The sequence below is a fragment of the Acanthochromis polyacanthus genome, chromosome 13 (assembly GCF_021347895.1).
Source record: "Acanthochromis polyacanthus isolate Apoly-LR-REF ecotype Palm Island chromosome 13, KAUST_Apoly_ChrSc, whole genome shotgun sequence".
NCBI classification, from domain to species: domain Eukaryota; kingdom Metazoa; phylum Chordata; class Actinopteri; family Pomacentridae; genus Acanthochromis; species Acanthochromis polyacanthus.
In genome coordinates this window covers 6,978,070-7,003,681 of record NC_067125.1, presented here as the reverse complement: position 1 = coordinate 7,003,681, position 25,612 = coordinate 6,978,070, and the positions used below count along the sequence as shown (strand labels likewise).

Sequence of the window (25,612 nt, the reverse complement as noted above, 5' to 3'; positions counted from 1 at the left end):
GTCAGACAGTTCACAACATATTTTTTCTGTCTTAAAAACATGTCTTTACCCATCCACTCACCTGTCAGGCTGTGGCAGCCCTGAATAGGTCACAGACTTAGCAGGAGCTGAACTTACTTTCTCTGCAACGGAGATAAAGGACATTGAGTGTAAATCTTATCTGGAATAATGTTTTTTTGTAATAATATGTGAAGGAATAGCTCACCCTGAAGACAGGGAGATCCCAGAGCTCTGATAGGTGTAGGAGTCCATGTCTTCACAGAGGGTACTGACAGAGAGAAAATCAAAGGGAAGATGAGTTGGGAGATTTTCCAAAACCACATGTAAATTCTGCTGGATTAATGATATACAGGAACCTAAAACACAGCATGAATTGACTTGATGACAGGACTGATAGACACCTGGTTGAATTAGAGACTCCTCTGTCTGCTGGGGCTGGGCGGCGCTTGCAGCTGATTGGTCGGTAGGTTGGGCCTCTGCGATGGAGGAGGACAGAGAACCGACAGGGCTGCTGGGAGAGACCGGAGAACCTTTGATTTCTGCTGTCTTGGTTGTAGCGGTGATGGGAAGGTGAGGCATCCGCATGGCGACTGGTGCCGTGTGCTCATGTGGGAAGTCAGTGGGTGGAGAGATCTTCCCATGTACCAACACCGAATGCTCTGGTTGGATGAAAAGATTTAAAACGATGATAATGATGAACGTCTTATAGTGCCGGATCAAAATTTTAGATGAACAGTGGGTCAAATGACTACAGTATTCTTCTGTTCTTCATGGAGTTTCATCTTTTAAGATTATCTATTTTTTTGCTAAATAAACCCCCAGTATAATACCTGTTTAACCCCAAACAACATTAATGACAAGCTGCTGAACATCAGAGCATTAACTAGTAGTAACAGAACTAGCTAGATACAGTATCGCCCTCGAGTTGGTTGAGACCAAAACAGAGTTAAAAGAAAACCATCTGTCACACTGAGAGAAACATGACTCCAAATAAAGGCTAATGTTGCTGCAAAATTGCTTGATTGGTACAGTAAAAGGGCTGCTGTTTGCTAACACATTTATCATTTGATCTTTACAGTATAAGCTTCTGATGAGTCAGTGTTGTGTTTACAGCTTTTTCTGCTGCCCCCAGATGGCCAAAAATCAATGAAAGCAGCTTTAAAAAATCATTCTCGCTGGGCTTAACCAGACATATTTCCCTTTACTGGGCTGCACAGTGATCAGTGGTTAGCACTGTTGCTAGAAGATCCGCGGTTCGTGTCCTGGCTGGGCTCTTTCTGCATGGAGTTTGCATGTTCTCCCTGTGCATGTGTGGGTTTTCTCCAGGTTGTCCAGCTTCCTCCCACAGTCCAAAAACATGCTGAGGTTAACTGATGACTCTAAATTGTCTGTAGGTGTGTGGTTCAACACCTAACCCCTAACTGCTCCTGATGAGCCGTGGTTAGCGCCTTGCGTGGCAGCTTCCCCCATCAGTACGTGAGTTGCAATTTCGTTGTACTTGTTGCAATGACAAATAAAGTTCTATAAGTCAGCTGGGACAGACTCCAGCACTGTACAGATAATAGATGGATATTTCCCCTCAATGTGGCTGTTATAAACTTGTGTTAACTTTTGCCATTTTCAACTTTGAAAGCATAATTTTCAACCGCATATAAACTATGTAAAGTGTATATCCAGACATCAAGCAGCTTTTCAACAAAAATAGATTTTTACATCAGTCATTTGAAATGCTTGATCAGCCTTGGAGAACTTGCTAACTTACATGCCAGCATCCATGCTACAAGACTGATGTAACATGTTGTTGGTGGCTGATATTCTGGTTTTTCATCTTTAAACCTCCTCAAACACTGGATTCTGCATTTCACATCTTGTAATTCAATAGATTCTTTTTGTTCGGGCTCTTGCATTGAAGAACATCTTGCAAACTGCTCAACTCCAGTCTGTCATGCAGCATAGGTTTTCTGAAACCAATGTGTAGTCTCCAAACCGAGCCTGCACTAACATTAACTGTGATGATGTCATCATGGTCGAGGAAGCTCCTCCAGAGCCACAAAAATCATCAACAACTGTTTTCTCAGGCTGAACAGTGCTACCCATAACAAGTAAAATGAGCTTATATCAAATCATTGGGGACCCATTTGAAAGTCTTTTTTATGGTTACTGTGAATGAAACAGCCCCGATACAAGAAACCAGTCTTTGTGTATAAACTGTAAATGTGGGAACACGTTGCATTGCCATGATGTGACGCCCTGGTTGTGTAGTTGTGTGATTACCTGTTGCAGCGGTGTGTCCGTTCTCCTGTGCAGCATGTGTTGGGGCTGGGTCCACTTCTATTGGCTCCTCTCGCTCAATGCTCTGAAACACACAGAGAGTCACAGTTAGCGACACACAAGCAGCCTTCACTGCTTTAAATGAAGTCATATTTGACCTTTACTGGTGACCAGTTGTTGTGGATGTTTTTCCACCACGGCACAGAGCTGGAACATGAGCAGTAATCTGGTGAAATAGTCACTGTGGTATATTGATCAGATGTGAGGATCATTTGTTCCACAGAGGGGTTAAATGTGGGTTTGTCTTATCTGGGCTTTACATCGAGCCGTTCAAACACCAACATGTTGTGTTTGGATCATGGACAAAGAGTGGGGCATCGTGTTCCTCTGATCTGAACAATAAAAGAAATCCAGATGCTCACTGAGTCATTGTTGGAACCTTTTACTCTTTTTAGACGCCAACATTTTTTGACGCAACTTCACACAAAACTAAATGAACCAACAAATCGACATGGCACAACTCAGTACACTTCAAAGTCGGCTATTTCACAGCGTGGACCTCAGTGAAGTCTTGTAGGTGTGAGAGGCTCCAGGGTGTTCTGTTCTGTGTCTGCCTCCCCCTCCAATGATAAGACCTGCAAAGTCTTTGTTTTAAATCAGGCACCGTGGTCACCGACACGCTCAGAGATGGAAGAGCTGCCAAAGTCCGTCCATTTCTGACTGCTAATGTGATTGAGATCAAGTTTTAATGTCAAACACCATCAGCATCCAGGGTTCATACGTCTCTGCAACCCTGTCTTTTTCCTGTCCCTGTGATCAGCTGAGTCTTTCCTCTTTCCAAACTCAATCAGCCACATGGGAAAGCTAATCACCCTCCTGAGGAGATACTTCTATCACAAGCTCTTGATGCATGGCGCTGCTGACCCACATAGGTTGTGGGTTAAGCTGTCACTTTCCATGTGGCCCTGTCAGAAAGATAAACAGAGCTTAGTGTGATGATAGTCAGCCTCTCTGGCAGAGAACAACACTACTCAGGTCAATAGTGCAACGCTGATAGCTGTGCACGTTTTCTCAAGGTCAGGATCAAACAACATGTCACTTCGTGCCTTTGTTGATCTTGTCAAACATTTTTCAGCGCAACAGACCCAGAAACCGGCTTTCCACACACGAAATGCACCCTCAGGCAGCCATGTTGGAGATCCTCAGCCCTTTGACAACTAATAACAAATGAACAGCTGGTTGTATTTCAAACTTGGCTGAGATGCTGGAATCAAATAGACAGGGCTGATTCCTGTTTGACTAAGAACGTTATTTCACCACTGATGCATCATCGCTGTGTTTAGATAGCGTCAACGTGCTTGGAATCAGAGCTGCAGCATCTGGTCAGAAACCACTAAATGAACAGATAAAGGATGTGACTATATGGAAAAACTGCTCTGAGCCAGTCACCAGCATTTCAGAAAGCCAGAGAGGCAGGCAAAGTAGTCATTTGAGATGTCTTTCTAAAGCAAATGCATTAGCCACAACCTTTTAAAGACTGTTCGGTCCTTAATATGTGAACACTTTGTTCACTGGCTACTAGCACTGTAATCACTATAAAGAACCAGCATCATGACTTCACATCTGGCCTCTAGCCTCAGTTTCACCAACTTCTGTACTCAGTGTATTCGGTGTAGTTTCTCCATCAGCATTTATTTCTCTGTCTCTCTAAGAAATAATAAGCACATTCCTGGGGTTAAGTATCCATATTAAGTTAAACAGCCGGGTCTGTGTAAGCACAGAAAAAACCCTATATATAAATATATAGCTCTCTAGTTGTTATCTCTGCTGTCTTAAAACATCTACAGTGTCGAGTCCTCTCTGTGTGTTTGTGTAGGCATGTCTGAGCTGGTATAACCCCTCAACTCCTTTATGGACTCATCTCTCTGCCAGGCTGTGACATTTAGCCTGCAAAAATCCAACAGTTACAAGAAATGGTGCTCCTTAAAGGCCACAATAAACAAAGACATCAAGTTGTTTTTCATAAAAAAACATGAAGTGAACTACATGATATACTACTGAGAAAGACTTTGTTTCATGCCCAAATTTTCAGTTATTAGCATGGTTACAACTGGATTTTGAACTGAAAACTCTGGCTTCCAGTTAGCTTCACTGTGTTCAACAGCTAGCCTCTAACCTGGTTTACTGTTTAATACTAAGCAGCCACGAGTAGTGAACTTATCAGAGCTTTTAATCAAAAATATTTAAATGCTGCATGTAGTATCAGTGCTAAAAGAGCAGTTACAGTGAACTTAACCTTTCTGAAACTGAAGCAGCAGGCTGTTAACAACACAAAAACAAGTCAAAATGCACCATAGAGCTCAATAGAACTGCAGAGTCACTGTGTTTGTCACGACACGCCACAACGTTCACTTTATACAGTCATTTGATTCACTGCTAGCATAAAAATATTTACCAGACCATTATACAGTAGTTTAACTAAATTACAGACAAAAAGAAAGCAAAAACAAAACATGCTATCAACTTCCTCTAGTAGAATCTAGCAATGGGTTTTTAAGCATGACCCAGCCAAGGAGGTGAGTCCAGTTTTCTTTGCTGTGTTCAAAGCATTAAAAAAAAAAAAAAATCACTGCATGAACAACACAACTTTCCAGAAACAATGCCCTCTGGTTACTCATCTGGATAACGAGCTTGCACATGAGCCCCACAAACATAACCTCATTAACACGTCAAGAATTGAAGAAACAACCTCAGTCTTCTGCCTGTAAAAGGACAAAGTCTCTTGAAAGACATAAAATAAAAACCAGCACTGATCTCCTCTGCACACATACACACACACACACACACACACATATACAATATATGTTCTTGCTGTGAGATAGCACGCTGTGTGCACTAGAGAAAATGGCTGGGAGTGTGTAAATGTATGTGTGTGCAGGGCTGAGCTCACCATATAGGAATGCTGGTTGGTCGTATGTTAAAACAAAGCAAGAAGAAAGACCGTGTGTGTGTGTGTGTGTGTGTGTGTGTGTGTGTGTGTGTGTGTGTGTGTGTGTGTGTGTGTGTGTGCCTGTGTACTTGTTTCTGCTATCTCGGTGGGGACTCGTGTCACAGTGGGGACCAAAAATGAGGTCCCCACGGGGGGAAACAGTGTTGTCTTGGCCATGTTGTTGTTACTGAAAAAAGTAAAAGTGCAAAAACATTTCTTTAGGGTTAGGCATTGTTTTGGTCTAGGTTAGGGTTAGGGGTTAGGTATGAATGGGAGTGAATGGTAAGTCCCCACGGGGACATAGGAACCAGACGTGTGTGTTTGTGTGTGAGAATTTCTATACAAAATATCATTATGTATGTTAAGGTAAGGGAAGTCATTTCCCCTGCATGATGGGAATGGTACAGAGTGATAGTGAGAGGGGGTAGTAAGGTGGAAACAGCTGGCTATCCAGCAGGAGGAGGGAGACAAATTGCAGAATGTCTGGCTTTGGGGAGGGGAGCTTCCCAGACTTAAGTACTCGGATCATCAGACGTCCACTTGGGTCAGAGGAGGAAACATGATCGCAGAGGTGCTGAGGTTCCTGTAAACTCTCTGGTATCTTGAGGTCTTATTTGCTGGCAGGACACACTGCTGATCGCCGTGTTCTCCACACTCCACACCAGAGACCACAGGACATGCTGCTCCAACCGCATTTGTGCACGCATTTGATTAAACAAGCATGCATACAAGCACGAAGCAAGAGCTGGTGACTCTGCACTTGATGCACTGATATGCTGTTTTGAAAATGATCAGATTTTATTAACAGCAAAACATTGTCTACAGGCCTGCAGTGAAATCTGTCTAACTGTTCCTCAACATCATGTAGCCTACTGTTCAAGTTCAAACACTGAATTTCTTCATCTGTGCCTTAATAGTGGTATTTAAAAAAGGTATTTCCCTCTTTCTTATTCAGTTTGCATTTGATAAAATGCTTCATCATGTTTAGTGTGATATTGCGGCCAGAAAGCTATGAAAAGCAATGTTCTGCTGAAGGTCAACAGTGAGGTTAGCAGCTGTTACACAGCTAATATTTATACACTGAGGAGTGGATATAAAACCCTGCAATGGCTCTAGCAACCTGTGTATATATACAGCTGCTCTTAGGTTGAGGTTAAACAGAGCCTTCACTTTACTTTCAGCTATGTTGGAGACAAGTGAAAGGCACGTATCATTACATTATTGTATAAGAAATACTTCCAAGATGCTCTTGTATTAAGTTTTCTGTTTTTATTTTATTTGTAGCTATGCTAGCTGCTGCAGGTATAGCAATGTGGGCTGGTTGATCCACTGATTTGTTAGAGAAAAACATCTTCAAGTGTTTGAATGGACTATCCTAGCATTTTGTACAGATGCTCATGTTCACTAAAAGATGAGCTGTAATAACACTGATGAATGTCAGCGTAACTTCCAGGACTGAAAGCTAAAGCTAATGCAGAACCTTAAAACTACAGTCTTTGTCTACTGGCAGGCAGACGGAAACTCTGGTGATTTAAAAAATTTGTCAGATTTGTCATGTTTCCATATAATTGTAAAGCATATTTGAATCAAACTTTTGAAATGTCCTCAAATAATATTGAAGTGAATTAGACTTGTTTTCATTAACTGCTTTGGTGTCTACAAACTAAGCTATGAAGGTGGCAGTATAAACTATGTTAAGCATAGCGGAACAAACGAACAAAACATTATTCATTCATGAGAGAAAAATGCAACGAAGACAATGACAGAAACTAAAGTAGCTCATCAGCCATGTGAGTTAAATGTTCACTTTTTCAGACCTTAATTGGAAAAGGTGTTTCCATCTACCACAAAGTCAACAACCACCGCAAGTGAGTAAGTTCACCTTTTGCTATTGGCATCAACACTGTCTGATGCAATACTTGAAAAACGCACATCAAAATATATTAAAGTTACAAAGTTTCTGAAAACACAACCTCCAAAAAATAAACATGACCAAAGTCAAGGCTTCATTCACAAACCAATGGGTGGAGTCGTGGTAGCTATGTCCATCTTTCAGAAAATGTTAGCATGCTAACATGATAATAACATGCTTATAATTTTACTTCTAAAGGGCAAAATGTGGACTGTAGATATAATTGAAAGCAGATAGATAGATAGATAGATAGATAGATAGATAGATAGATAGATAGATAGATAGATAGATAGATAGATTTTTCTTCTTCCAGCCTCCACCAGCCAATTAAATGCTTGCTAGAGAGGCCACTTAAAAATGTAGCAGGTAGTATTTTAGTTCCATTACAGTCCTGATAAATACACACGTGCCAAGAAGCAGAGTCTGGTTGTAACCATGTACTCTTGTAAATCAGGAATCAAATTTAAAGACATCATCATCTCAGCCAGTACAAGTCTGCAAGTCACGTTTCTCTTTATTGGCAGACACGTGCACATTAGTGTTTGTCCCTGTTTGATAAGCGGCTGTAAGTAGGAAGCATTACGTCTAGATGATCCTGAAATAGAGCGAGCTGAGTAGGAAACCCTGGATGTACATACGGGAGGTATTTAGCTTTATCCTAATTAGATTTTGTGCTTTAAAAAGTAAATCAGAAAAGTAAATCAGACAATGTTTAAATGAAGAAATGACCAGCAGCTTAGTCTGGTGCTAGTAGTAGCTGTGTTCCTGTACAGATGACCCATAAAAGTGTAGATGAATGAACACACATACAGTACATGGAGTTCATTTTTCCATCTCAGCCTCTAAATGCGTGAAGTGTAAGCAGACAAAAGCTCCTTTTTCTTCCTTCAAGGAAAAACAAATCCCCTATACCCTGAGAATGAGTGAACAAGAGTCGAGAGTAGGGAACTACAAAATATTTGGACAAGATTTGAAAAACAGAGCAGAAAATGTACAAAAGCCCTCAGTATGAGAGCAGACACAGAGAAGAATGAATAGAAAATAAACTGAACATTCCACATTCTGCCATCCAAGTTGGATATGTCGGCCTCTTTTTGATATGCTGTGACCCTGAGGTCAACAGTGGACAAATGTCTCCTCTTGCCTAAGACTTCACCATCAGAACAAAGACAAATCATGTATTCTAAGCAGTTGTACGCTAACTTTCCCTTTAGAATGAGCATGACAGGACAATAGCAGAACCTCTGCACCACCACAAGGGTCACTGACTAGTCATAGTAGTATTACACTATGTAACACTGTTGATGTTCTTGCATTTACCTCAGTCTAACTGTGCTAAAACAACACAGATGATGACATTTTTATCCATTTTTACATTATGGAACATGTTACTGTTTCTATACTGAAACTTAGGACAATTACCATTTATTTTTCAGTGTGAACTCAGAGGGAGTTTGGACTTGTGTTGCTAAAGAAAGATTTGCAAACACCACAATATTAGCTGCTGCTTTGGGACAACGCTCTGCATAGAGATCTGTCAGTTCAAACAGGAGGAGGTATGAGGGTGCTGGGTGAGCGCCACATCCTGTGTTTAGTCAGAAGACATTGTTTAGCTGTCAGAGGCATCTTCATCACTGACACTTTAATAAAGAGTTTGTGAGGGTAGAGGGGAGGTGTGGATGGGACGAGCCGGCTGCTGGACGAGAGTATTTGATGAGGGGCTGCTGGGAAACAAAGTTTAGTCAAAGAGTGCCTGTCCACATACTCCAGTGTGTTGAAACTGAACAATCATTACAGGGTTAGAGTACCAGCTCTGAGCTTATGAGAGTTGCTATTATGCTACTTAGCACATTTTTACGTCTGGATACAGTCAGGGGGCTGCACAGTAGCTCAGTGGTTAGCAGCGTTTTCTTACAACTAGAAGATCCCACGTTCATGTCCCAGCCTGGGATCTTTCATCATGGAGTTTGCATGTTCTCCCTGTGCATGGGTTCTCACGGGGTACTCTGGCTTCCTCCCACAGTCCAAAAGTTAAGTGATGTATAGAAAATGGATGGATTCAGCTATTCCCCCAGTCGCTAATGGTCTGCTAGCTGTAGCTTAAAATTTGGCTACTTCTGTCAAGGATGAACAAACAAACTAACATATTTTTTTTTATTTTACAAGCTTGTCATATTTTGTTTTATTCTTATGGAAATACAAATTTGAAAACTACAACTTGTGGTTTTGCACGCAGGTACATGTTAGCTGTTTCAAGCTAGCAGCTAATAGCCTATTGCCTCTAGCTTAACATATAGCTTCAGTCAAAAGTAAAAAAAATAAAGGTAATGATACTAATAACAACAACAACAACAACAAAACACTTTTCCACACCTCAAAATTATACTAACTTGTCATATTTAATTAGTTTTATCTCTATACAAACACAAATGAAAAACAGCAAACTGTGGTTTTATGTAACATCAGCTGCTAAAATTAAATATGTGTCATACAACTACCATCTTTGGTATTACAGAATTCTACCATGGATTTATACTATCTAAGTGGCGAGTCTCTCCTTTATAACATCTCTGGTGATATCTACCTTTACTTCTAACTTGAGTGAGAAAAGCAGCTTATGTTCCATAATGTCAAACTGTTCCTTTAATGTTAAATTTAGAATTTATACACTACCATTTAAAAGTTTGGGGTCACCCAGGGAATTTCATGTTTTCCATGAAAACTCACACTTTTATTCATGTGCTAAAATAACCACTACAAGGGTTTTCTAATCATCAATGAGCCTTTCAACACCATTAGCTAACACAATGTAGCATTAGAACACAGGAGTGATGGTTGCTGGAAATGTTCCTCTGTACTCCTATATTCCATTAAAAATCAGCCGTTTCCAGCTAGAATAGTCATTTACCAATAATGTCTAGACTGGATTAATCATTCATTGAATGTTAACTTCATTGGGGAAAAAATGCTCTTATTTCAAAACTAAGGACATTTCTAAATGACCCCAAACTTTTGAACGGTAGTGTATATCTGGTGTCAAATCCTTTTGTCTCTTCAGTGTTGTGCCAATTCTGTCCTGCATCCATCTTCATGTCTTTCTTGTTTAAAAGAAGTTTGTCACTTACAGTTAATATGGATGTGAGGAGATTCCCCCTAAAGTGTATCAGAGTGTTTTCCTCTCTCTTTTTCACCCCTCCACCTTAAACTGTCCTCTGTCCTTCAGCTTCTCTCTCAGGATGACATTTGATCTTCACAGGACCTTTCAGAGGTGGAGGACTGAACGCTAGAACAATGGAGGCAAGCTGGCGGCCTTCCAGTGAGTGTCAGTATGTGTGAAGGAGAAGGAGAAAGAGTGTCTGCGTTACACTCTCTGTGATCATATTTGCAAAACAAATGCACTAACACAAACATTTGCATGAGGACACACATGATTGCACAGTGAAGTCTTTCAGCAGTATCTTACAAGTTGTAAATTATTATAAAACTTATAAGCTGCAATGCCTCACTGCGACTTCAACTTTGCATTTTATATCTTCACTGTTATAGAAGAACAGAACAGAGTACAGTCAGCAGCATACTGTAGTGTAACATATGAAGCAAGAAGCATGTTATCATGTGAAAAAGCTACTGTAAAGCTATCAGAGGAAACAGTTAGTGACAGGGGAGTCCTGCTCTGTAATTTCCTTCCTGAGGGCAATATAGGAATCCTCACTGAGGGAGAAAGATACACTCAGACCACCTGTTCTTCAAATACATTCATGCAGCCTGCAATTTCTCTGCAAGAAAAGTCGCAGGGAATACCGCTTTGGGTTAAGAGTGGAAAATATGTGATAGCCTTTGAACTGAGGGGATATAAAACCTAAATTGCAGGTGAGAGTCACTGTAGAGGGAAAAGTTACTACATAAACATAACAGCACTGAATACAAGCTGCACGATTTCAGATGAATGGTGAACTCCTTCTAAAAGCAAGAGTTATTCCTGCTTTTTGTAAACTTCTGAGGTCTGCCAGTCTTGGTCTACAGCGACAACAATTACTAAACAAAGACTTTCTATTTTGGATGTTTCCTCAGGCCAGAATGTGAGTTGAACAAGCCCTAATGTTCTGTTTGGGGTTCTGGATGCACCAAGCCAGCTTAAAAATAGACTTTATGATCTTGATACTTCAAGGCTTTTCTTAATTTATGAGAAAAGCTGATAAACAAAATTCTCTCTCAGGCAATCCCAGCTGTAAAACCTGATTGAATACAATGGATTTGCATTTGCTGGGTATCTGTGAGTGGTGTGGACAGCATATTTCATGCAGCGCTGCCTAGTGAGATGTCCAATAAATGCATTACAGATCTGTACTGGGGTTCAGCCTCTCTAAGGTCTAAATGAACCAAATATAAGTACGATAACCATGTAGGATAACAAAATGTACGCTTGTTTTCTGAACCGCTCCCAATGCTCGCATCAGCTTTTGTTGTCTGCTGCTGGTTAAGTCAGATTTTAGAGGAACAGCACTATGGTTTCTGTCTCCTGCAGGGCTGTGAGAAATAGGTCCTGCTGGCTGTAGGGAAAAGGTAGTTTTTCACTGTGACGTCGAGCTCCAACATATGGCAACAATACAGAGCAACTCCCCAGTCTTCATGTCCACCTCCCTTCTCTCAACCCGCTGTTCCTGGCAGTGAAGCGAAGGCAGCAGGACGTTATATGGAGGAGTTTGACATGCTGACCTCTAGCAGGACAGGGAACACATAACACACATAACAGCTGGTATCTTCTCTCTTTTCACCTCCATTTCTAACAAAGAGCGGACTAGTAAAGGAAGAGGTGGCATGTGTGCTGTGATGTTTCGAGAAGCAGACAACTCCTTTAGTGATCTCAGCTTTGTATTCCTGGAAATGATGCTGATACACAGAAAAATCTGTTCCTCACAATTTAAGTCCAGCTAACGTTCACTACCAGCACAGGAAGTTAGAAGTTGTGAGGCAGAAGGTAAGGATGTACACCAGAAAAAATGCTCCTCTCAAAACAAGAAGAAAAAAAAAACTTTTTCAAGGAACTTTTACCTTGAAATAAGTGAAAAAATCTGCCAACAGAACAAGTGAAAAATGTCTTGGTAAGATTTCTTGAAATAAGATATGATATTTAGAATATTGAAATCTTAAATTTAGCTGAGAAAACTTATTTTAAGCTATATTTTACCAGGACTGTCAAGCTTAGGTGTCTCTTAACCCTCCTGTTGTCTTTGTTTACAGCACCAAAAAGATTTCACAAAGTAAGTTTGAGAATCACTTTAAAGTTACCAGACCCCATTTGGAGGACACGTCTTTATTACCACCAGCTCCATCACACAAACTAGCCAGAGTGCCCACGTCAATGGCCTGCACTGTGTTTAAATTTGGTCCTGAGGCCAACAAAACACGTAAACACACACATAAAACATGGAGAAGCAGCATAGCAAGAAGATCTGATCACCTTAACATCTGGATTCTTAATTTTATAGACAGGAGAGGAGAGGAGGCCAGGTCAAGCCCTATTACACATGAGCGAAGCAGTGATTATCATAGCTTTGTCCTTATTCATGTTCATTTTAAAATAAATATTACTTTTTCAAATCCTGAAACCCTTTTTCATTCCATCCATGGCTCCCTGTAAGCTGGTGCTGTATCTGCTGCAGAGACCCATTTCCCTGCAGGGATTCTAATAGATTCAATAAATCTTTTTGTGAAAACAGACCACTCTCTCAGCTCAGTGGGGACATGCAGCCTGTCATCCCCTCACCTCCAACACTTCATCATCTAACCTCTGGAGATTCTGAATTCTATCTTTGCAGAGACTGACAGGCAGTTAGATTATCTCTGGGTCGCGTTTGCTGAGATCCCAAATGCTCAAAGTGGCCGTTTTATTGGGGTCAGTCTCCTGTAGCGGGTAAAAAAAAAAAAAAAACTCCAGGAAGGCCTGCTCTCTCACCCATGACCCTTTCATGGTGTCACCCAACCTATTACAGTTTTTCTTAAAGTACCTCTGGGCATGACTCCAAAATGCTGGAGCTGGAGGGCAGCTAAATGAAAATTGTGAAGCATTCCCAGAGTGGACTGAGCTGGCATAGTCAAGGAGGCGACTTTAAAACCCATCAAGTCCTGAAGCTGTCTTCCAGTAAGGCTTACTGGTTCCAGAGGGCAGTGAGGGTGAGCTGTCCCACCGACCAGTCAGTTATTAACCTGTTTCCACAGAGATGATGACGGGAACACGGCCTATTGTCTGGAAGTCATTAAGAGAGCCAGGGGTAGCCAGGGAGTGGCTGCATACCTCTGTTAAACCCCCAGCATGTGTACACGCGCACACACACACACACACGCACACACACACACACACACACACACACACACACACACACGCACACACACACGCTCCTCGCTGCTGTGCCCTGCTTCCAGTTTTATTGTTTCTTTCTATATTGGTGCAAATCTAAAGATCTTTTTAAAATGTTTTCACTGCCAGCCCACTCCTGTAATTAATAACAGCACACACAGGGAAACAGAGGATTTTGTGATATGTGGCGAAATGAAAAATTAATCCAAGAAGAGTTCGGCTGAGACGTACATTTCTAAAGCTGCTACATGTATTTGTGTGAGACTACGTTTGCACATTTAAAAGTCTGTCTTCTGTCTCACTCATGCCTGTATTAATAGCCATGGAGGGGGGCTGGTGCCAGGAATCCAGCTTTAAAATGCAGCCCTGCTCTGAGGGGGAGATGGGGGAGGGGTGAAAGGGTGAGGAAGGGGACAGAGACAGCAAAGAAAGGATGGATGGATGGATGGATGATAGACTGAGGTTAGCTGGTTCAGTCTTGGGAGTATCATCAAACAGTGAGTAAATGTCAAATGTCATTATTATTATTATCATTACACTCTTTATTCTACAGTGTAGCCCTTTGTTCCTACTTTCATTCACTTTTTCATGTGGGGGATTAAACATATTCTGCTCATACTGACACACACATGTTCTCACACATTTTCTTCTTCTCTGCCTATAAAAAACAAAAGGCTAACAGAATCAGAAAAGCAATAACCCAACCAAATCTCCTTTTACCACCCCTGACATTGACTGAAAAGCAGTTCAATTACTTATTTTCATTCATTAGTGTTAAAGACTTTCAAAGCAGCTTACACAGCAAAAGCATCAGTGTGTGGACTAAGTCTTACTGCATTCCTGATGGCACTACTGGACAAAAATGTTAGTTCAAGCAGAGCTCAGAAGTTGTTCCAGCATTCACTGATGGAAATCAACTCTTCTTGGCTCATTCATCAGCTGTGCAGATCCAGATGAATCACAACGTCCAGTCACGTTCATGCAGGGTTACAGCGCTGCCGGACTCTTTTCACTGTTACGCTGCTCATACAGTACATTCATGCTAGTTGTATTATTGTACAGAAAAAATTTGATTGCCTCTGTAAAGAACAAGGAACAGTTTCTGTTGACTCTGACAGAGTTTCTGTTTAGCTATCAGAGCCCATCTTCTGCTTTTGTGGGGTTTCCCTTTCCTTTAATGTATTACATGGCTGTTGTTTTTAAGCATCTCAAAGTTCACACCAAAGGGAGTTGTTGTCTCTCAAAGAAAACACTGCTCAGTACCTGGTTGAAACGCTTCATTTCAGTCCAGGATTTTCTTTAGTTATTTATTTACATCACAACGTAACACATTTGCATAGTACCTGAAGAAAGAATAAATGACTTTCTCACATTACTTCTGCACTAGAGACACTTTTGCTGGTGCTACGTGCACTTTGTAAGGACAGTCACATTACAAACTGAAAGTAAAAGAAAAATATGCTATCTGGAATGCAACCTACATCTCTCTATCTATATTCATAGATCTGGGGTTATGGGACATAACTGACACTTTACTGTTGCAGTCTGGGTTTTTCAGGAAGGGGAAAGTATTTATTTTGTTGTGCACTGGCAAAAGAAAGTTGAAACGAAAATCAGCAATGTCAAAAATCAAAAATGAATGATACATTTGTGCTTTAAAGGTAGATTCATATTTCTGTGTTAAGGTGTTATTATTTTCCAACCACAGCTGTGTGTATGGGTTCTTAGGTTACGCAATCGCCTACTGCACATGCACATCTTCAAAACTGAAGTTACATACCGAGGCCTGAGAGATACAACAGTTTCAGAACTAAATAATATAAATACTGTGAAAATCCATCATCAAACATGAATACTGCACAAGTTAGTGGCAAGCTACATTGCACCGTTAAACGCAAAATATCATTACGAATGATGTGTGTTTACCTCCATATGTGCAAAATAGTTATAAGACAGCAAGCACACTGTTGTGGCTTCACCTTTTCTACTAGTGACTGCTAAAAGACGGTGTGTGCATGTGACCGTGTGCACCAGCAGCCAGTAATCACAGCATAATTTAGTTTGGACTGGGATCAGTACATTTAAGTGGCCTGAACACACAATCCATCCATCAGCCTTCTCAGACTGTGACTAAACTAAGATACTGTGGGCTGAATGCTGCAGGAGTCTCTCTCTGTGTGTGTGTGTGTGTGTGTGTGTGTGTGTGTGTGTGTGTGTGTGTGTGTGTGTGTGTGTGTGTGTGTGTGTGTGTGTGTGTGTGTGTGTGTGTGTGTGTGCAGATAAGAAACTTTGAGGTTGTGTAATGTTAGTGGGAGATGGAGCTAATGGGTGCAAGGGCAGACATGGAGAGAGGCTGAGTATCAGGGGGAGTGCAACCTGATAGAATCTGTATCAACACAAATCATCAGATCAGACTACAAATAACAGCTTAACTGCTCAAAACTTAGACAGAGATCCCACTTTTGAATGGCAGTGTGCTATTACTGTCATATGAAGTTTAATAGCTTGCTGTAATTGCAGTAAAAATTAGACAAGAGTTGAAACAATGGGGTAGCTTCTGTCTCGCAGCAGTGGCAGCAAGAGTGCAGATGTTCCTCAAAATTAAAACCACATTTCTCATAAATCCTGTTGCTTCCTGCTACAATCTATTGAAAGTAAATGTGCCTTTCATTCTTTCCACTGTCTGCCACCACCAATAAAAGCTTTTGCTGAGTTTAAACCAGACAGTCGACAGCAAAAGCACCACAAAATGTGTCTGGTAATGATTTATGGGGGTTTAATTTGGTGCATGTAGCACCTTTCAGCAAAGGCTCATGTGAAATTGATGCAGCCGGTCGTTTGAGCCTGGAAGGAAAAAAACATCCACAGCTAGCTCAAACTCAGCTTCTGTAGCTTGATAAATGATCACTTACATAACTTGTGATGCACGTGCTGAGCTGAGCCATAAATCAAGTGCACCCAGCATCTGAGTTGATAGAGAACAGGAGATAACTCTCTGACCTGCCTGTCACACTCTGATCTGTTTTTGTGCTCGTAAATACACACTTGAAGGATGAACTGTGTCTGAGGATGACCAGTCGTGGAGTGCTGAGAGGTGCAGGTGCAGTTTGGGCAGATATCTGGGGGTAAGAAGGAAAATGAAAGTGGTGCTTGTTTCTGTGAGAGAAAACACACCCAGAGACGGAGATAATCTTGATTGACTCAAACTCTGACAACTACAACTCCTAGAGCTGTTGAGACACACAAAGGGCACTCCTGCATTTCAGCACTGAAGCTGATAGAGTGGTCTACAACTCTACCATCCTACAGTTTCATTTAGCAGACGCTTTTATCCAAAGCAAACAACACCAGCAATGATCTAGTCAGGAGAAAACAACCTGGATAAGAACCATAAATCAAGTTCAAGTGTGATATTACTGCCCTGGTGTCTACAGGCAGTGCAGAGGTAACAGACTGAGAGGGACTCATTCCACCTCCAGGAGCCTCCAGGAATAAGGGCTTCTTGGTTTGGGTCTTACTTATTTATGCACTTTTCTTCAGAGAACTGGAAGCCGTTATGCCCTATGATCACATGACATTTGGTATCTTTCTGATCCTTGTGTTCGAACTGAAGAAACTCTGCCTCCTCTGCTTGAAATGCCCTCCAGTCTGAACTGAGATTGTCAAAATTTGTGTCATTGGAAGTCTTCTGCTCTATCTTAAGATATCGACAACAGAAATCCTTCGAACAGTGCCTCTGTTCTTAAACTGTTATTGTAAAAATAACTCCTGCATTTTATGTATCCAATTGCTTGTGTGTAATATTGTTTTATTGTTATCTGTCTGTTTCTTGTTTACTTTGAGGTTTGCTGCTGCCTCTCTTGGCCAGGTCACCCTTGTGAAAGAGATCTCGATCTCAGTGGGTGTTTTGTCTGGTTAAATAAAGGTTAAATAAAAATAAAAGAAACCACAGAGGAGAAGAGTCCAGCTGTGGACTGGCCCTGTTGTGGTGGTTGTATCAGGAGCCTGTTGTTGGCTGAGAGTAGTGAGCAGGAGGGAGATGTTTTCATTGTAGTTTTGAATGCAAGTGTCAGAATTTTGACCGTTATGTGGGCAGCAATGGAAGCCAATGAAGTGATCAAGACGCTGGTCAAAGGGGTCAAAACTGAAGCAGCAAAGGCTGAGATATTGAGACTTTTTGTGTCTTGCATTGGTCAAGCTACTGAAACACTGGTTCTTACATTTCCCATAATTCTTTTTACACCATTCTTACCTGCTAAACACCACAGACGCAGCCTCTATAGGACTGACAGAGAAGCTGATGCAGAAGTGTTTTAAACCTACATTCTTTCTAACTCGTTTGTCTGCAAAAAGAAATCAGTTTGTAAAGAAGTCCATGAGAAAATAACCCTAATCCTCATTTGATCTGCTACCTCAGGAAGATATTCCTAATGAGTTTATAGTCTCAATTGCTACTTTCCTCAATTCAGGCAGTGTCCTCCAGTTCTCAGTCAGACTCACCCCTCACTCATTACATCTGGTTTCAAAAGACCAAGATGGCGACAGCTAATTTTGAAACTCAAGGTTTCAAAATCGTAGTCGACAAACCAGTGGGTGACGTCAAGGTGCCTGCGTTTATCTCTCATAGACTTCCAAAGATGCCCACGTTTCAAACTCCATCCCCCAGTTTGTAGAGCTGGCTTTCTATTGTTATAGTCTATAGTTTCCCAGTTCCCTGTGAAAGATTTGCTGAAGTGAAATCAGGACGGAAGGTGGGGAAGTAAAGCAAATGTAAGAATGAGGGTCAATTCTGTAATCCTTCCACACTCCATGCACTCTTAATGAAGCAAGGACCCACACAATAGCTCACTGAAACGGCTGCTTTGGCACTGTAATTGGCAACAGTGGTGTTGTCTGCAGACGTATGCATGTGTGTGTGTTAGATGGTGAAGTGTGGAACAGGTTCTAGGAGAAGAAACAGAGGAGGAAGCGGATACATTGTTGAGAAGGCTTAGGTCCTAATCCAAATCCTGGCTAATTCCTGTTGCCCAGAACCATTAGAGGATAGAAAGGACCCGCACAGCTGCCTCTTTACAAACCCCTAAAAACATCCAGATGGAAACACGCACACATAAAAAAATACACTATTACGCACACAGCTGGGTTTCCTTTCAAGCCTTTTTTACGTAAATTCCACTGTAGTGAATCAGAAAGATGCAGCAACGTATGACAAAGCTCTCATAAATGACAAAAACACGAATCCTGACGAAACAGACCGAGACAAATCAGCCTCTCCAGAGAGAATAAAAATCGATCTGTACGTACAATTTATTTAATCTGAGCTTGTGAGCAGAGACACGAACACGGTGAAAAAGAGACCCGAGATGAAGGAGGCAGTTCATAACTCACACACAGATACGTGCTGCAGGTGTGTTTTCCATATGAACGCGGTCCTGCTGATGTGCTGCAGGTGTGTTTTGGAGGTGAAATGTGTGAGTGCAGGTGTGTGTGTCCTGTTGTGGTGGGTCACAGTGACGGTGCAGGCTGCAGGCTGGAAGACTGACACGCCTGTACACATCCTTCTGGCTCGGATAACTTCAGCTTGGACCTGAGCCATTAAGAAAGCCTGCAGTGTGTGTGTGTGTGCAAATATTTCTACGTCCGCGCCAATCAGGCCTGTTTGAACAACCAGCTGAACCTACTGCATCATCCTCACCTCCTCTGACAGGCAGGTGAGGATGTGGCACCGAGGGCAATTATGATTTCAAACAGCAGTGTGCACAAGAAAAAAAAATCCCATGAAGCCAATTATGACGGCGCAGAGCAGAGAAGCTTCCAACGCACAGCAAAGCTTTGTGCACACGTAGTATTTGTCAGTGTTTTCTGATCTGTGTGTTTCTGCAGCGGTGTGTTTGGCTGACAGCGGGGGATCTCCCACAGCAGAGACACACAGAAACAAAGGTGCCCTTGTGTTGTTTAGCTCTGACCACATGATTTCACAGAAGATAACATTCCTCTGTTGTATCCACCACATAGTTTGGTAATTACAGATACAGGAGAAACAGCTATTTGCATAATGTGCGCATGTGTGTGCATGTGTTTTAATGTTTTTGTGAGACTTACATGCATCTGTATAACCGTGTATGAATGCACAGCACGTTGCAAGAACACCAAAAAGATCTATTTGAAACAGAGCTTTCAGATACAAGTGACAGATTTGAGCACAGTCAAATGGAAAATTATCTTTTCTGTCATTTATCTAACAAAAAAGTCAATGGGTGTCATATTCTCCTGTGTTAAACAGTGGCCTAAAAGCTAGCATTGCTTCCTTTAGCAGAAATAACATTTTTGACCACTCTTTTTTGAAATTTTCTATATTTACAAGATGTTTGAACATTTTTTTCCAATCATAGTATTTCAATTGTTCTTTTTTTAAAAATACGAATCCAATAACTCTCCATTTCTTCTCTTTGAACCATTCCTTGGAGTTACTCTGCTTAGAATCATCACTGCTGAAAGGTTCACTTCTGATTCAGTCCGAACTTTCAGACAGATGGCTTCACTTTCTTCAAGCACTCTTTTCTAATATGCTGCTGAATTTATAGTTGGATCTCTGGCTTTAAGCTGCTCAGTCCCTGAGGCAATGAAGCAACCCCAACCCAGAATATTTTCACCGTCATGCTTCACGGTTGGTTTGAGGTTCTTCTGCTGAAAGCTGCCAAACATGTCTACTGTAACTGTGGCTAAACAACCCTATCTTTGATTCATCTGCTGTTTTTGGCAGCTCATTGCCGGCACACCTTCCATACAGGTCAAATGTGTGCCATTTCCTTCTGATTGTAGGACTTTGACACAAATAGCAGCAGAGCTATCTACACATTCTGAGACTAAAATTCAGGGTTCTTGGAAATTCTTTTTGTTTTAAAAGTTGTTGATCCTGGGCTGAATGTTCTGGGCCAGACAGTCCTGAAGTTGTTTAAAATCTGGACCACTCGTGGATGATTGTCCTCACATTGGAATGACTGGTTTCAATTTCACTCGGAGACCCTTTTAACACTCTAATCAGACTAACAGGTATCCACAACCTTTTCCTGATGGTCTTAGAGGTCCTCAGATCTTGACATGATGACATTTGAACAGCAAAGAGAACAGCAGAGCCTCAATGTCAACCAATGTCAATGTTTCCACATATCAGAAGGAGGTTCTAATCATTGCTCCCCACAGCTTCAAAGGTGTCATAAATGACACAAAATGTCAATTTTCTATGTCACTTGATTGAGTACACCACCTTCATCTGTAGACACTATGTCAAAGAGGATTAAATGTGTACACAACCAAACACGTCAATAAAGAAAACAACTTCCATGTCTCACTTTGAACTGCTGACTTTTCATTGCTTTTCTTGGCTGGACGTGTGTGTGTAATGTGTTCCAGTCTTGTGTCTACTCTGAGTTTACAGGCGAGACAAAATACAAAGCTTTACAAATATACAGCCCTGATCCAAATGAAACATTCATCCATCCATTATCTCTACAGCACTTAATCTTCATTAGGGTCATGGGGGGGCTGGAGTCTATCCCAGCTGACTTCACCAGTCTATCACAGGGCTACATATAGAGACAAACAATAACACTCACATTCACACCTACAGACAATTTAGAGTATCGATTAACCTCAGCATGTTTTTGGACTGTGGGAGGAAGCTGGAGAAAACAGGGAGAACATGCAAACTACATGCAGAAAGATCCCAGGAAGGCCGGGACACAAACTGGGGGTCTTCTCACTGCAAGGCAACAGTGCTAACCACCTCTCCACTGTGCAGCCCCCAAATGAAACAGACACTCATAATACTGACCTCATATATGCCATACTCTCCACAGCAGTTAGGAATGCCATGGGAGTAAATAACAGCCTCTTTGGACTTGCGCCTGTCATTTAAGTTACCGGTGCGGTTTTGTCTGACATGTGATTTCACATCCTTTATTTCATAGTTTACTTAAGGTAATAAACACAGCAGTAAATAGAAGTTGCTATTATCTACTGATGATAGACACACAATAGCTGTACAAATTCCAACCAGTTGATGAAACCCAACATTTGCGGTTGAGCTTTGACAGTCCTACACAGGAGGTTCAGAAGGACAGATTTACAATGTCGGATTCCATCACTATCATCAACAAACAGCTATAAGAATCAGTAGAAGGACATAAAAGTCAGATTGGCCCATCCCTAACAAGACAATGACACGTATGTGGACTTACATTCAGTCTTGTCCTTGCAAGATCACAGATTCCTGAAGTCAATAGTCAATAGTCAGACCTACTTAGTGGTCTAGGAATGGGATTGATTGTCTCTTGATTGTCTTCAGCTGGTGTCTAGCTTTTTGTTTATCTAAATATTTAGAAAGATGGGACATAATTTACTTTCTGCAATGACGAGCCCATGAATTTACGATGAGCAGAGGTCCAGGAAAACAACACTTTCATCATCAACTGGCTGAGTGATGCAGCAGCCACAGGATGGACAAAGCCAAGAGATTCTTTTAGCAAGACAAGACAGGGGAGAGAAAGAAAACCCACTACAGGGACAGTTACTGTAATGTCAGAGGACATATTTTCATGAGCAGCATCTCAAGGTGACAGTAGAAAAGTATTCCTGGTAATAATCTAGAAACCACAGAGCACTTAAACTCTGACTCGCATTATCAAAGCATTATCAAGACAGTTTTACAGAAAGCAGCAGAACAGACGTTAACAAGAGGTTGGAATTTCCTTAAACCACAACAGGTAAGCATTCAGGTGAAGCTAAATGATGAAAACCCCCTAAACCCGACCCACGTGGTTTAGACAGGACCAAAGAGGAGCAGCCATGGCTAACCAGAGCCTCAGTTTCACAATGCTGATTTCACATATTTGGTTCAGGTCTGAAAAACCACACAACCACACTAACCTCACCTCCCAGGAGCCTGCTCCACTCAAGTTACTGTACTTCATAAATCCTTAAGCACGCTGGTGGAGGGCTATTGTGCAACCGCAGTGACACCACCGCTGCCTCATGTGACACATTCACACAGCCACAACGCAACAGAGCATCAGCCAAACTCACAATGTGCGTCATTACCACAGCAGGCATTGCAACTACTGGATTACCTCTCTGCTGTTGTATATCATAATTTCCATCTGTGTTGCACATATTCTTGGATGAACCTCTTTGAAACTTGATATCAAAGCAGTTCCTGGTATGTAAGATGTTCAGCAAGGGGAACTGACAGGCAATGTGGGAAGATGCTAAGCTGTTCATTTAAATTACAATTTTGCAACAAATCCACATGTTAAGTCAAGCTATACCATGTGAATATGAGAATATAGCCAGTGATGGTGCATGAAAACCAGTGAGCTACAAAGAAGTCTGTTACAGATGTTACAGTCAAAGCTAACAGTGAAAAAAAATGGTTCATAGCTAGCAGAAAATAGGTAGTGAATCAGACTACTAACTCAAAGCAATGTGTAAAGATGAAAGCATTTAATTGTAGTAGGAGTTTATATCATTATTAAAGGATAAATTTAAATTGTGAACTAAAACAACTCTGGAAAAATGTGAGCTAAAAACGGTTCAAGCAGTTAGCTAAACAAAATTACTGACTGGTTAAAACAAATAGCAAAAATCAATGGATAAATGTTTAAAATAGACTGCTAAAGGTCATAAAAAACATAACTAAATTAAAATGAGCAAAAAGTAAGCAGTTTAAATGGTTAGTCTGTATTCTTTTTAATAGTTAAAAGTCACTGAATGATTGAAATAGTTAGCTAAAATTCCTAATGAGTGATTGAAATAGTTCAAAGTTGCTAATAAATGGTTGAAACCAAACTAAACCAACCACCTGCTGTTCTGCTGCTCATCAGTGGTGTTGAACACCATCTAGTTTACATCAGTGCATATTAATGTAGATGTATCGTGGTGAGCTGTGTCAGTGAAGTGGTCCTTAATTCTGTCATACATGTAAAGTTTGGAACTGCTTAAGAACCAGATGAACACATTCTCCATCTCTACAAACATGCAGTACTCACGTTGGTCTTGCTGGACACAGCGAAGGTGGCTCGGCTGGAGAAGCGGGTGATGGAGGGGCTGCTGCCAGACACTGGGCTCGTCACCATGGAAGAAACTCTGGAGCCAGCAGGAGGACTGCTGGAGCTGGGGGAGGAGGGGAAGGTGGCTGGGGGGGATGCAGGGCTGGACGGACTGCTGAGGTTGCTGAAGGTCTGCGCTTGGCTCCCCAAGGTGGAGTTGTGGATGTGGAGAGGAGCCTGGCTGTGAGTGTAGGCCTGACCCTTCCCATAGATCACCTCCTTTATCTCCTGATGGTTCTCCTGAATGTCATTTAGGTGATTCTTCAGGTTCTGATTGTGGTTGTTGTTCAACAAAGTGCTCTTGTCACATGTGATGCCACTCAGCAGCTCCACCTGTCTGGTCAGAGCCTCCAGCTGACTCTTGAGCTGCCGGTTCTCCTGCTGCAGCTGAGCCACAGCTCGTCCGAGGGGCCCGCTCAGGTTGGCCGTCTCCTCCAGGCGACGCTCCATGCCCAGCTTAAAAGAGCCGACATCCACGTGGATCTCCCTGATGGCATCCCGGAGAGTGTTCTCGTAACGGGCAAGAGCTGCACACACAGTCTCCCCCTCTGGGGAGGAAGATCGAGGGTGACACAAGTCTCCCATCTCAGCCAGCGTCGGAGCTTCCATTGGCACTGTCACTGGTGACCCTCTGGGCCAGACAGTCTGAGTTAACGTCTGTGAGTGAGATCTGCCGGCCACCGGAGAATGTGTAGCTTCAGTCAGTGTGCTGAGGGTTTGGTTGGAGGGGGTGGGGACTGGTGGACAGGGGTTGGGAGGTGAAAGTCTGCAGGGGAGGGGGCCAAAGGTCTGGTCTGTGTTATCCCCACTCCTTCAGCTCCTCAGATAAATTGTCCTGGGCTGTGTCTTCTTCAGTAAACTGCTTTTTCAGGTGCTGAAGTCTGACTTCTTTCTGAAATTAAAAAGGAGATGAAACTGTCAAACTCTTAGTCACCTGTAAAAGATCCACAGAAGTCCAGGTTGTAGGTGATTTTCTGAGCAAACCAGGATGTTAACACTGAAACCGATGCATGCACTACAATATTTCACTCAATGTCCAAAAAAGTCTAAAACATCACTCTTTATCCAAAAGCAAAAGCTCAGACTTAAGAGAATGAGCAAATTAGTTTTTAGGACTGAGAATAACAGAAGGAAAGCTTGCATCTCTTTGTGCCAGCTATGTTTCATAACTGCTGTGAAACAATGAGGTCATCGTCACCACCAGCTCCGACAGACCTACCTCAGCTGCTCCTCGGTTCAGATCACCAGAGTTTCCTCAGCCCTGAACAGCTGTGTGAGTGTGTGAGCTCCGCTGTGTGCTGCCGGCACTCTGGTTTGTTTAAACACTCAGGCTGATCACTCCTCTCTTCTGGCCCGGAGGAGGGAGGAGAGAGGGAGGGATAAGGGAGGAGGAGTGGTGGAGAACTAACATGGAAGGAGTAGTAAGGGTGAGGGGAGGGGAGGGGAGGAGGGCTGAGCTGCTGTTATATCCCAACACTGTGTAAACTGTCCCACTGCACCTCTTCCTCCTTCTTTCCTTTCTCTCATAGATACGTTTTCCCTGCTTGGTTGGAGTAAATAAAAGGAGATAATAGATGAAGTAAACGCAAAGAAAGCCTGCTGTCTGTATTATTGTGTCTTGGAGTCTATCCTTCAAGTGTATTATTGTACATTTTATATCATGGCCACTTCTAGAAAACAAAAATGAAAGTCAAAAACACTGTTGTCCTTTCTTAAAGCTGCACTGGTGATTTTTTTTTAAAGTTGGGCCAAATGCTTCAGTGAAATATCCATCCATCCATTCTCTATACACCGCTTTATCCTCACTAGGGTCACGGGGGGTGCTGGAGTCTATCCCAGGTGACTCGGGCGAAGGCAGGGGACACCCTGGACAGGTCACCAGTCTGTCACTGGGCTACATATACAGACAAACAATCACACTCACATTCACACCTACGGGCAATTTATAATAATCAATTAACCTCAGCATATTTTTG

At 42.0% G+C, this 25,612-nt stretch overlaps 1 protein-coding gene across 1 annotated transcript in view; it reads right to left on the bottom strand.

The window, feature by feature from the left end:
- smtnl (smoothelin, like) overlaps positions 1 to 25,008 on the bottom strand; it is a 31,074-nt gene extending 6,066 nt beyond the window's left edge. Inside the window, exons 1-6 of the mRNA XM_022215135.2 lie at positions 24,856 to 25,008; positions 23,577 to 24,528; positions 2,275 to 2,356; positions 402 to 659; positions 206 to 268; positions 62 to 122 (exon numbers count right to left, since the gene is read on the bottom strand). Coding sequence (XP_022070827.2) covers positions 62 to 122; positions 206 to 268; positions 402 to 659; positions 2,275 to 2,356; positions 23,577 to 24,245 — 1,133 coding nt within the window. The 5' untranslated portion in view covers positions 24,246 to 24,528; positions 24,856 to 25,008. The remainder of the gene's footprint in view (positions 1 to 61; positions 123 to 205; positions 269 to 401; positions 660 to 2,274; positions 2,357 to 23,576; positions 24,529 to 24,855) is intronic.
- Positions 25,009 to 25,612: the final 604 nt, after the last annotated feature.